General features: G+C 40.1%; 1 protein-coding gene across 1 annotated transcript in view; it reads left to right on the top strand.

Moving 5' to 3' along the window:
• Nucleotides 1-13,120, top strand: part of TMEFF1 (transmembrane protein with EGF like and two follistatin like domains 1) — a 127,368-nt gene that overhangs the window by 97,321 nt on the left and 16,927 nt on the right. Inside the window, exon 5 of the mRNA XM_054816744.1 lies at nucleotides 3,221-3,317. Coding sequence (XP_054672719.1) covers nucleotides 3,221-3,317 — 97 coding nt within the window. The remainder of the gene's footprint in view (nucleotides 1-3,220; nucleotides 3,318-13,120) is intronic.

Below are 13,120 nucleotides of genomic sequence, written 5' to 3'. Positions count from 1 at the left end.
CTTTTTGAGATTAGTTGCTCCCATGAGATACGGCAAAAATCACAGTACTCCCAAAACAGATAGGAATTGGTTTCCAGAGAGGTTTTCCCAGACAAGGGAATCTTCATTCCATCTGTATGTGGCTACTGAGTAGTTGCAGCTCTCCACAAGCTCCCCCCTGCTTCACTGTGAACAGTGATAAATACATATATAAAGCAGAGCTCCCTTTCCAGGCCATGCCTGGGGGCAGACCAAACTTCACCTTGACACAGACTGATGCTTTTGCTTCCAGCCTGATTGAAAGCCCTCAGCAGAAACCCAGCCATCTTACCGTTGTAGGAACACAGAAATGAGTTGCCGAGGGAAGCAATTTACAGCTGGCCAATCTCTCTAGAGCTGCTGCCCATTTGCAGGCTTCTACCCTGCAGCTCCTAAGATAGATAGAGCTGGCCATCTTCTGCAGAGAAAAAATGACTCGAGGAGAAGTGGTAGGGAGCGCTGAAGCTCAGAGAGACAACTGGGAGTCACAGATCCCATCCTTGTGCCTCATTTCTTTTGAAGGACAGAGCATTAATGAGGTGCTGCCCTGAAACACGAAAGGGAGCTGAAAAGAGAGGGAAAATGAGCTTTCACTCAACATGAAATTAGGATGTCAAAGAACAGAATTAATCAAGATACCATCGAAAGTGAGAAGAAATTCTGTAATCATCTATACATCAACATTAGAAGCCTGCATAATAAACAAGAGGAGCATATTTTGTCCTAATTGGTATTACTGAAACATGCTAGGAAGATCTGATTGATCAGAATATTAAAATTGATGGCTATAACCTATTTAGGAACAATCAAATGTGGGGGAGAAAGGAGAAGGGAGGGACAATCTGTCAAGGGATTCATTGCCTATTTGGAGACATTTGCAGAAATTTCTCACTGGAGAAATTTATGTTCTCAAATATTAATGGGTTAACTTATTTTAACAGCACAGAAGTGGGGTACTGAAAATGTCTGCTACCAATTCAGGCTGAAAAACAGTATTTATCTGTTCTGTATTGGTGGGAAAAGCTGCATTTTCTTCAAGGGCTTCAGTCTAAATTATATGCAGTGTCTTATGCTGCTAGTACTAAAACATCATGCAGCTAGTAATGAAAGAAGTTATAGATGACTATCACCTAACTTGGAAACGTTGCATCAATATACGTTCATCTGTGTTACACCTCATCCTGACAGGTGTAAATTATTAGTCGCTGAGGTGCAGGTGTTCTTGACTTGCACATATTTCTAATATGCAAACAAAATAAAGTACAGATAAATAATTCTATATACATGAGGTCCAGCAATTTCTGATCAAGAAAAAAAGGCCACACTTTTTCTAAAGCAGACCTAATTTAAAAAGGTAGAGAAAGCAATATTGGGGGGCGGTGGGGGGGTGGGGGAAGGATGGAAAGGAGAGAGAGAGAAGTTTACACTGAACAGCATGTAGAAATAATGAACAAGTAGTTGTGGACTACTGTTTATGAAAATGAAAATGTGCCGGGGCATTCACAGGAAGCAGAACTAAAGCCGGTGAGGAAGGGTGTGCATGTATGCATGCATGTGTGTATGTGTTGCTTCTTTAGCTCCATCAGAAAATTGAAATGCTAATAGTTCAGCAAAAGTGCTCTGTAAAGCATTTGAAGAATGTAAATGCAGCTTTTTAATTGGTGGTGTTTGAATCACAGAATCACAGAATGGTTTGGGTTGGAAGGGACCTTAAAGACCATTGTGTTGGGTTTGCGTGGCAAGGTTTTGGTAGGTTGGAAGGGATCTTAAAGACCATCTAGTTCCAATACCCCCTGCCATGGGCAGGGACACCCTCCACTGGACCACATTGCCCAGAGCCCCGTCCAACCTGGCCTTGAACACTTCCAGGGATGGGGCATCCACAACCTCTCTGGGCAACCTGTTCCGGTGCCTCACCACCCTCACAGTAAAGAATTTCTTTCTAACATCTAATCTAAATCGACCCTCCTTCAGCTTAAACCCATTACCCCTTGTCCTGTCACTACACTCCCTCATAAACAGTCCCTCTCCAGCTTTCCTGTAGGCCCCTTCAGGTACTGGAAGGCTGCTATAAGGTCTCCCCAGAGCCTTCTCTTCCCCAGGCTGAACAACCCCAACTCTCTAAGCCTGTCCTCATAGGAGAGGTGCTCCAGCCCTCTGATCAGCTTCATGGCCCACTCCTCTGGACTTGCTGCAACAGCTCGATGTCCTTCTTATGTTGGGGGCCCCAAAGGTGGATGCAGTACTCCAGGTGTAGCTGTGGCCATAGCACATAAAGCTGCTATGAGAAAGAGAATCACTTTGATCTCTGTCCATCCAACAGCCTTGTGTAGTCAGCCTTACACAACCATGACACTGCGATAGGTTAAATGGTTCTTGACTCTGCAGATTTCTGTGGTTGTTTCCCTGCTTTTCAAATGTCTGTCTCTCCTTTATGACTCTGTTAAAATAAAAAATAAGAGTGACTACTGGTGGTGAAGCAATAAGAGTATAGTCATATTTCTCTTTCACTCTGCAAAGAGTTTTGATGTCCATGTCAACAGTAAGACTGGTGCAGGGGTTTTTAGGATGAGAATATTTGAGATACTAATTTTACTTTTTAGGGAATACAGCATTTCTACCAGTTTCTTGTTAAGATGACTTTTTTCTTTTAGTCTTGTACAACTAGTCAGAGTAATCTGGAAAATATACCACAGCATATATGAGATATCAGCACAGTCTAATCCCATTGTCAGAAAGAGAAAGGGGAAAAAATGCAAGCAGTAACCTTGCATAAGGATATCTGTAATTAAAGACTGTCAAAGAAAATGGCTTTCAAATCCCCACTACCTGATATTCAAGGACATTAACAGGCACAGAGTTCACTCATTATCAGTGCCAATTAAGATTAAATGTGACTGGGACACATGTCAATGCTGGTTGTGTGTCTGGTGGGGTGAGAATAACTACTAATCACTGAAATAAGAATAAAGGAAGAGTCAATCAATGAAGCATCAGTGTTTTCAGGGATGCTTTCTTGTCACTGGTACAGTTCTACCAACCTCCAATTTTGAAAAAGGGAACACTTTTAAGGTTAATAGCTTCAGTATATGATAACTTCATATTGACAATATACGTGAAGGCAAATGGATTTAGGTAAGCAAAATCAGAGCTTAATAAGAAAGTCATGCTTTCTGTTAACAATACCTTTTTTTTTTTTTAGAGTATGAAGGATCTGGAACAGAAGTTCAGAGAAAACACTCAAAATGTGGAGTTTGCAAATACAGGGCTGAGTGTGATGAAGATGCAGAAAATGTTGGGTAAGTAATAAGTTTTCCTTAACTATATCAGTCAACAAAAAGGGGAAAAAATGTTAAAAAAAAAGTACGTGATCGTCTACTTGACTATGTTTGTCCCTATTAATTGAACCTTTAATGCTGTCCAATAATAATGTGTTTGATAAATGTCTGTAAAGAACAAACCACCTGCAGTTGCCAGGTAAAGGGAGAAAACAACAAAGAGGTATATTGGAGAATCTTTATCAAATATTTTTCAAACAAAGGACCTTGATTTGTTTTAATCTTGGGAACAAAAAAACCCCAAACCAAACAGGAATGCAAAACAAATACTGATAATTCATCTCTGAGATTTTTTTTTCTCTATGTTCTGCTTGTTCGTGAAGTATTATAGGCAGTTGTTTCCATCAGTGCAAAGCTTGGATCTAAACGTGAAGTTGCACCGGGGACCTGAGCCAGTCACTTCTTCTAAGGTCACTGTGCCACTTGACCTCCCGCATGCACCCAGGGGTAAACTGATGAAAAATACCAGTCATTTGTCAGAGCTCAAAACGACTGATCAAAACCCAAGAGGATTTCAAAGACAATCCATAAAGCACAAGCAGATGCACCAAATTTCCCTACTCGAGGTGCTTGATGGTTAGAGGATACCCTGGCTGTCCAGGCTCTCTGTAGGTGGCTGGCAGCAGGGGCAGAGACATCGTGGAGGAAAGGGCTCCTCTGGACAGCCCCGTGAGGCATTAAGGTTTGTTGGGAGGTAAAAGAATCCCGTGCAATTGATGGGGCTTTGTTTTCCCACAGCCGTTGTCCCGGCAGTGGCTGGCAGCATGGAAGAAGCTTAACTAGGGTCTGGGTCGATGGCGGGTACTGGGGTTGCAGCTGCAGAGGCAGCGCATGAGGGTGTTCGAGAGACGTGCCAATGGTACGTCTTTGTGTACATGGAGGGAACGGCATCTCAGAATAACAGTGCCTGAACATCACTAATTGGGGAAAGCAGCGCTCTCCTTTCTCCTGTCTTCCAGCTGGAATCCATTTCACATTGAAGTATGTCTTAATTGCACAAAATTTTATTATGGGGTATCAGCATGAAGGCATCTCAAGCAGTAAAGCAGCTTAGCACTAATATTTGAGATGCATATTCAAGATTAAATCACAGCATACAAGGGAAACCAAAATGGTAATAGTACTCCTGAATACTAGCATGATACTTCACATTTCATCAAATGTCATAGTACTGAAGTACGCTTGCTCTTTTGTGGAGGGACAAATGAGCTGTAGCTGGTTTTTTATAACACTAATAATTTTCTGCAATATTGCCTTGGTCTGTTTCATTTATGACTGGCAAGATGGGTATAGATTTGTTTGTTATATGCACTGAGATGTGCTCTGGGCTTTGGAAAATAAATCCTGATGCATTCGACTTCAGTAAAAGCTTGCCTATTCTTTTTATACTCGTCGACTTGGCATTCCTGAAGCTATGTAGTGTCTGTAAGAGAGTCAGGATAAAGTTGAGGAGAGTGAAAGATTTATTCCTTACATCTCACCCACATAAAATGAAGCCACGCTCCCTCTTCGTGACAACAGGAGGAGAGCGCTCTTTTGCCTCTGAGATTTCTTTAATTAGTCCTCATTTAAAAACATATGGAAACTAAAATGTTTATATAGAAAATACTCAAAAGTTAGAAACTATTCCCATGAGGGTTGATCACAAACTATCGGATCTGTCATTTTCCAACCTAAATTCTGTCAGTTTTCCAACCTAAATAACTTTCACTTCATTTTTTGCCCAGTACCTTTGGCCATTACAATAGGATTTAGTGATAGTCATTGTCTGTTTAGCCTTAGATTAAATCAGACTGTGTTAAAATGGATTGCCTTCACAAGGATAATTTTGACAAGTCACATAGAAATTCACAGACTTGTTTAAGTAGAAGTTAGGAGTTGGTTTCCAATTTTTTTTCCTAAAAAAATATTTACCTGGCAGAAACAAGATGGGATTGAAATCTTTTGTTTGGGAAACTCTAGTAGAGCACCCCTTAAAAATGCTTTTTACATTTTATTTTTACTTAATTTTTTACTCCATTTCCTGTTGGGTTTCAACATGCTTTTTAACCTCATAGAACTCTATCATCATATATATTGGCAGCACAAGTACCTTTCATTAGACTTGCATAAACACTGCTAGGTTCATATTATTATTGAATTTAATTTTGCACCATATCACAACCACTATCACCCCTCGTTCTAGCAAATCGTACAAGCACCCTAATTTCATATAAATATTCTATCTTGATTTTCCTTTTCAAGGCATAAGAATGGCCACTGTAACTGTTTTAGATAGTGGGGTATTGTCTACTGAACCACAAAGAAAAAGTACATTTAGTTGGTTCAATTAGCCTTCGTAGACTGGGATAGCCCTTGCTTGGACTTTCCTATGTTAAAACACTTTATTAAGTGACCCGCATGATTACAGAAAGCATTTTAAGGGCATTTTGCTTCATGATAGTAACTGAATGAGTTAGCTGGACTGTCTCCTAATGTTTAGTAGATAATGTAGAGCTAAATTCATGAGATGCTAATAATTACAGCAAATATACAATTATGCATTTTTTCATCCTCTTTTCCAAGCTGTGCAATCTGAGATCTTACAAACATCAGCTCCTTCTGCTCCGAGTGCTCTTGAGAAGCAAAACAATATCTGTACTTCCATTTTACGAATAGAGAAACTAAGTTATGGATAACATGATTAGCCTGCAGACAGACAGTGATTTGGTGGAAAGGGAGACATCCATGCCACAGGGAGTAGAGTTGTTTGAGGTAAATGAGCTGGCATTAATGACAAATCTCAGGACCTGCCAACAGGCCAGCCACAACAGCCTGGACCACAGAATAGGCAGATTTTCCCCCCAAAACAGGAAAATCCTGCTAAAGACAGTTTTATTCCATATGGACTGTGGTTCATCTTTTGGGCCTGGAAAGATGTGGGAATCCTATGCAAAAAGTGATGGCACCTGATAGTTTCAGTGAAAACTGTAGGATGATTCAGGCAACAAAGAAGCAGGAGCAAGACCAACCACTTGGCATTTCCCGATTTTTAGAGTTGGACTTGCTGATGTCTAAGCAAGTCCTTTCTTCTCGGACGTACACAGTGATAGTGTGAGGGGCAATGGGTACGAGCTGGAGCATGGGAAATTCTGGTTTGACATAATGGAAAATGTTTCCACCAGGAGGGTGGTTGGACACTGGAACAGGGTTTCTGGTGAAGCTATGGAGTTTCCATCTGTGGAGATGGTCTGAAGTTGATCAGACACGGCCCTGGGCCATCTTTGAGCGGGTGGTTGGACTAGATGACCTCCACACATCCCTTCAAGCCTAAATTATTCTGTGATTCTGTGTAGTTACCAGATCTTGATGCTTTTTAAAAGCAAATTTAAACAAATTATGTTGTACACAGTTGAGATGCACTCCATGTTACAAGTTAGTGATTTTAAATTTTTGTTGCCCCTAAATTGTATTTTTCACTTTGAAAAAGTTACTAATTTTTGGTTTTCATGCTTGGCATTAAAGCATTATGGCTGTCTCTGATCAAAGTTGCTACATATGCTTTTATTACACCAGATCACATGTAGTCTGAAAAATTCAGGCTTTGCACAGAGTTTTAGATTTGTATCTTCATTTTGTTTGATTTCTCAGAAATATTATCTATCTAAACCAGAAGTAGTTACAATGCATAATAAATTGAATGCAAAAATATAAACAACTTTATCATTTCCACTGCCTCTGCGAAAAGTTTCCATGTTGATTTTAAGTGGATTGATTGAGAGAAAGAAATAAAGCCTGGGGAGATCGTTGTTGTAAAAAGCATGCCATACTTAGAAAATTAATGTTCAACTGTATGCAAATCAGTACATTATTTCTTTATGTAAATGCAGAAAGGAATCAGGTTGAGGAAACATCACAGAAATATATTTGTCCATTTTTTTTTCTTTTCTTATACAACTTTTAAGTATTTAAAAGAATTGTGAATTTATGGGCGGGCTTTTAAAGAGCATAGAAAATTCCTTGTGGATGCACTAGTCTTAAGTTGTATAAAGCTGTACTTTGCCATATTGCCCGTACAGTGGTTTTCTGTAGGTCCATGGATGCAGACAACAGGTTTCACATGAATTGGCCATTATTTTTCTTCCCCTTTAGCAACAAAACTGAAACACAGGTTGTATGTGTCATGGGAAAAGCTGCTGCCTGAGATTGATCAGTCGATACCTCCCTTTCTACCTTGCCCATCAAAATGTCTCCCTGGCCAGAACCTTCCTCCACTGCTGAAAAGGCAACTTTTTACACAAAATGGTGCAAAACCTGTGGCAGGGGAATAAAAAAGGACACTTGAGGTTGGTAAATTTAAACTTTTTGTGTGGGAAACTGGCTAGAAGCCCAAAGACATAGGCAGCGTGAGGGTGGTGTGTGTTCTCTGCTGGAATTTTGAACTGGATATACAGTTGGGTTGAGAAGCAGAGATGGAGGTGGCAGCACACAGCTTGGGGCCACCTAGAGCTGGCGGGGCACCTTTAGGGCACCCACCCAAACACATACGGTTTGCTGCTGATACACTCTGGGGTAAGCAGACTGCAGGTTTTTCTTAGCACACACTGGGCTTTTCAGTTTTACTGATAGTTCATGTGATAAACAATCAGAAGATGGTATACCAATAACATTGAAACACTTCAAATAATACAGCATGAATGCAAAACAAATGGAAACAGATGTGGTCGTAAAATCTTTTTCATCAGTGTGGCATTTATATCAACTCTTTCTTCAATGAAAGCAGTGTATATAAATATTTGTAATATTATTGTGCCTATTAAGGGCTCCAAGTGAATTCTTTTAAAACTCAGATAAATAACATTCAGTGTAATTTTTATAAAGCTTTTAAACAACATGATGCCTCAGTTTACTGCATGTGATTGAAACTGAAATTATTATTTGCAGTCTTTTGAGAGCTTATTTATTTATTTGTTCATTTATTTACAATAGCTACCTGCAGCACTGGCAAAGAAACTGATCATATACAATTATTTGTGAATTTTTTTTTTTTATATTGTCATTAGAAAGGCAGGCTCTTAAGTGTATATATTTCTTCATAAGACTTAAATTTTCAAACGGTCCTGATTTCTGTATGTTTTTTAAGGCTTCTTACTATTGTCTGGTCATTTTTTCCACAAGTTTCTTCTTACACATATCAAAGTTCATGCTCAGAGTAAGGGAGAACATTTTTATACTTATATATTAAATATAAAAAGTATACATTATATTTATAGTAAATATAAATAATATATATTTATACCATTTTAATATTAACTTTTAAAATATACTGGCTCAATTGCAGAATAAGGGTTTCATCTCACATTTTTTCTTCAAATGTGAAGTATCTTTCCAACATAAAAAGTGGTATTGCTTATGAGGAGTTATAGCCTCTGCTCTTGCATTGTTTTGTGTGGTGTGTTTCTTTCGTCTTGCATGCCAAAGCACTGCTAGATGCCTGAAAAAAACCCCAACATGCCAACATCTCGTAAGTGTTGGAAGGAATGTTACTTCAAAAGGCATTTTAAAGTATGTTGTAACTTCAGGAAAATAATATCCAGAATGAAATTGTGAACTGCGGAATAATTAAGGTTGGAAGGGATCTCTAGGGCGTTGTCTGGTCCAGACTCCTTCCCTGCACTGGAACCAGGGATAGTTCATTTACGTGGCTCAAGGGCTTCTCCAGCAGAGCTCTGACCATCTCCATGAAGGGAGATTTGACATCTGGGCAGCTGTTCAAGGGCTGAGCTGCTCTCACTTTGAGGAATAATTTCCTTGAGGTCAATCAGAATTTCTCTCACCACAACTTGCAACTGTTGTCTTTCGCCCCTCTTCTGTGCACCTCTGAGAAGAGCCTCACTCTGCCTTCTCGATAACTCCTCCTAGGTAGGTGGTGACAGCAATCCGTCACCTCCTCAGCCTCCTCCGCTTCAGGGTGAAGAAGCCCAGTGCCCCAGCCATTCCTTACACAGCACACGCTCCGGCCCTCGACCCATCGCAGTGGCTCGCCGCTGGACCCTCTCCAGTTCCTCATTTGCTGTTACTGGGGAGTCCCAAAGCTGCTCAGAGCGCTCCACGTGGGACCTCGTGAGTGCTGAGTGGAGGACAACAGTCATTTCCCTTGCTCTGCTAGCGACCCTGCTGTGATGCAGCCCCGCCAGCCTGCTGCTCCCTGCACCCTCAGGTCCTGTTCTGCCGGGCTGCTTCCCCACCAGTCCACCCCCAGTCTGTCCTGTGGCTTTCCTTTCATCTTCAGACTTCAGGAGGTTCCTCCATCTTGTCAAGGCTCCACTTGAGTGGTCATCTTGCCCCCCATCTTATGATCAGTAACAACCTTCCTTTCCTTCAGTCCCTAAATGGCTGGAATAAATTTCATTAGTTTTAGTTTAAAATATCATTTTTCTTCTTCTATTTTTTTTTTCATCTTTGATGGGAAATCATTAACTTAGAAATAGCCTCACTGTAAAAGCTCAAATGTGTCATGTTCTCAGTTTTACCTATATTTTGTTTTTTACCAGATAAAATATGGAAATGAGATTCTGAGCACATTCAGTCTTTTTTAATGTGTACTATGCTGTCAAAGATCTGTTTTGACTCATAATGTAGATTTTCAAGAAAGATTGACAACTGATCCCCAAGTAGACCTTTTGAGATTAATATTTTACGAGATTTACTTTGGAAAGAAAATGTGTCTTAGCAACATATAGATTCAACTGGCCTATAATTTACATAATGTCTGTTTTCACAGTGACCAAACCAGAAATTAGAAGTGTAAGTATTAACACTTAAAAATGCCAATATGGACATTTTAAAGTCCCAGTCTCTACCTTGTCTATCTAATCTAACTTGTCTCCCAGGGAAAGATTTGGTCTGTTTGAAGTATGGCATGCTGGTTTATACTTGTCTCTTTTGACCACTTTTTTATTCTTTTACCATAGCCAACTTTTTTTTTTTTGACCTTTTTAGCATATGATATCATATGTAGGGATTCATAAGGAAGGGCAGTATCTTAATCCTGTGTAAATGCAATTCATGGCTTTCTGGTCCAGCAGAAAAAAAATCTGAAGTATCTGTGTGTAAAATAAAACACACAAACAAACACATACAATAGATGAAATCAACCTAAAAAAGTAGTTTATGATTGTGTTGTGGGATTACTGAATTATGTAAAATTGGGCTAGAGGAAATCCTGATATGAAAGGAATAATATAATGGTCTCTTCATTATACTGACTATTAAGAAATTGAATAGATCCTAGATGGATAATAATCCAGGCCTGTTTTTTTCATGTATATTTTTAATGATCTTTGCAGCAGCAAAGTGCCAAGTCTTTGAAGGTTTCTGTTAACTGAGGGTGGAGGGGGGGTTAGGTCGTTCTTGTGAGAACAAGCATCAGTTCACCACGAATGCTGGTAGAAGCTTGCTGCAGTTAGGGACTAAATTCTACAGTGGTCAGAGAAAGCCATGCCATGAAATCAAAAAAAAGGAGTGAAGGGATGGCTGGAAAGCAGCTGAAGCTTATGGTATTTAAAGGTGTTCTGCATTGCTGGGCAGAAGTAAAAGCTGAGAGGGGAGTTCAAGCAGGACACAGAGAAGCTTGTAGAATTGAAATCTACTTCTCTTGCCCTTATCTCCCCAGTGCTGCAAAGGGATTTTTAAAAAGACACCAAAAAAACTAATGAAGATTCAGCTGTAGTCGAATAGGTAGAGAAATCACTTTGAAATCCAGATTTTCTTAGTTCAGGTTTCATCTGGGAAGAATTGCACACAAGGGAAGAAACATCAAATGGAAGGTAATCCTTCATTTGACATGGTTATCTTCTTAACTGCAATTGCAACACCCCTGCTATTTCAATTCACCTAAATTCATTCCATCAAGCATACACTTACCCATCTGTGTGTATTTCACACACTTTGTTTTATTCTAGTGTTTCCATTTTACCTTTGTAAGGAGATGTGCTAATAAATAGGTGAGTAGCTGAGAAAGCTCACTGTGGCTGTCGGCTACGGGGAGGGGGCAGCAAGCAGCGCTCTCTGTGAGGCCGGGCCAGAAAAAACACATTTGTGAACAAATCCCAGATGGGCACAAATGCAGTAGCTTGATCTGTTGGTTGGAAACAGCAGCCTCTCTCCATAGCCAAGCCCACTCCTCAAATCTGTCATGCTTTTCCTTTCCTTTTTTTTTTTTTCCCCTCCTTTCTTTGAATCTACCGTGGTTCTTAAGCACACAGAACTTCCAACAAACCACGTACACCTTGAAGCCTGAAAACAAAAAGGAGCCTTGAAATGTGTTCTGATCTCTGGGGATCTAATTAATTTACTGATAGCAGCAAGTGCTTTTACAGCCTGAGTACATTTCAAACGTGTCACATCATTTTACTAAACCTGTTTTCTTTGTTACTCCTAGTAGCCCCTAATAAAGGAGTTGTACATTCTCATGTCTTATTTATTAAAGCCACCTAAAATTTTTGCATGGTTTAATTATAGCACTTTGTATTTTCCTGAAATTTAAATGCTTTTCTAACTAATGGTGTTAATGAACGATACACATGCAACTTCTAAAAGCACGTTATCACAGGAAGCTGGTGCCTTTTTTCTTAGGATGTCAACTCTCTGATGACAGGTGACGAAATTAAGTTTTTTTCTGTATACCCTAGTATATCAGGAAAACACCTGAATACATCCTGTTGACTTTCCAGGCGAGAAAAAAGATCTGTTGAGGACACTGAGCAGCAGCCCTCTCCAGCAAGACATCAACTTGGAGAATTAACTACCTGTTTCAATCCTTTTGGTTAAAACCAACAGGAAGGTTATTGTGAAAAAACCTCTTGTAGTACTCTGACTCCTTTTATCCGGTGTGACTTTTACAACAAGCTGTTACAGCTAAAACTTGAAGCACTCATTCCCTTCTTTCTCGTATGAAGCATCAAGCACTTTCAAGACATCCTTAGTACACGTTTCTGTTAGGCGACTAACTCTTTCCTTCTGAAGGTTGCACTGATGAGCCACACATCAGGCTGAAGGCCCCAGTTGCTCTTTTTTCTTTATTTTTCTTGGGGCACCAAGAAGGATCATGTTGTCAAACACACACAAAAGCCAACGGCAGAGCGGTGGGGCTCAAGCTGTGGAGTCCTCATTCAGCTCCAAGTGACAGTGGCAAAACACCCAGTAGCTGTATAGGTCTAAGATTTTGCCATTGTCTTGACTTGTATTGGGATGCGATGATTGATTTACCCAACGTGGCACGGCTTTGGCAAGCCTGAGGCAAGACTGGTACTTTGAAAAAGCAACTGGAGGAACAAAGAAGCCTTTTATTGTAGGGTTTTGGAGGGGGTTTTTGATGCAGGCTTTGCTGTGCTTATTCTCACTTTTAGCAGCTTCACACAACAATTTATGCTTGCACCACTGCGGGACTTCAGGCAATTGTTCCTGGAAGTTACTCCAAATAGCAGGAGTAAATAATGGACATCTCGGAGAAAGGTACTATGATGTTTAAAAGTATTCTGACATTTTTGGTTTGCAAGCTTTCAAAAGAATTACTTTTCTCTTTGTGCAAATTTGCATGATTCCGGGTTTTCTTTCCCAAGATCCTTCCTGATTCCCTTGTGGCATCACTCCTGAGGAATAAATATACCTGTCACTTGTCTGAGAGATGGAGCTCAAGTTTCTGCGCTGCCTACCCAGGAAACTTCTCACGTGTGACCCCGGGAGTCAGGCTGGCTGCTCACCTCAGCTGTGGTTGCCCCATC

This window comes from Grus americana, chromosome 2 (assembly GCF_028858705.1).
Source record: "Grus americana isolate bGruAme1 chromosome 2, bGruAme1.mat, whole genome shotgun sequence".
In the NCBI taxonomy this organism is placed as follows: Eukaryota; Metazoa; Chordata; class Aves; order Gruiformes; family Gruidae; genus Grus; species Grus americana.
The sequence above is the reverse complement of the archived record's forward strand: the minus strand, read 5'-3'. Positions and strand labels throughout refer to the sequence as shown.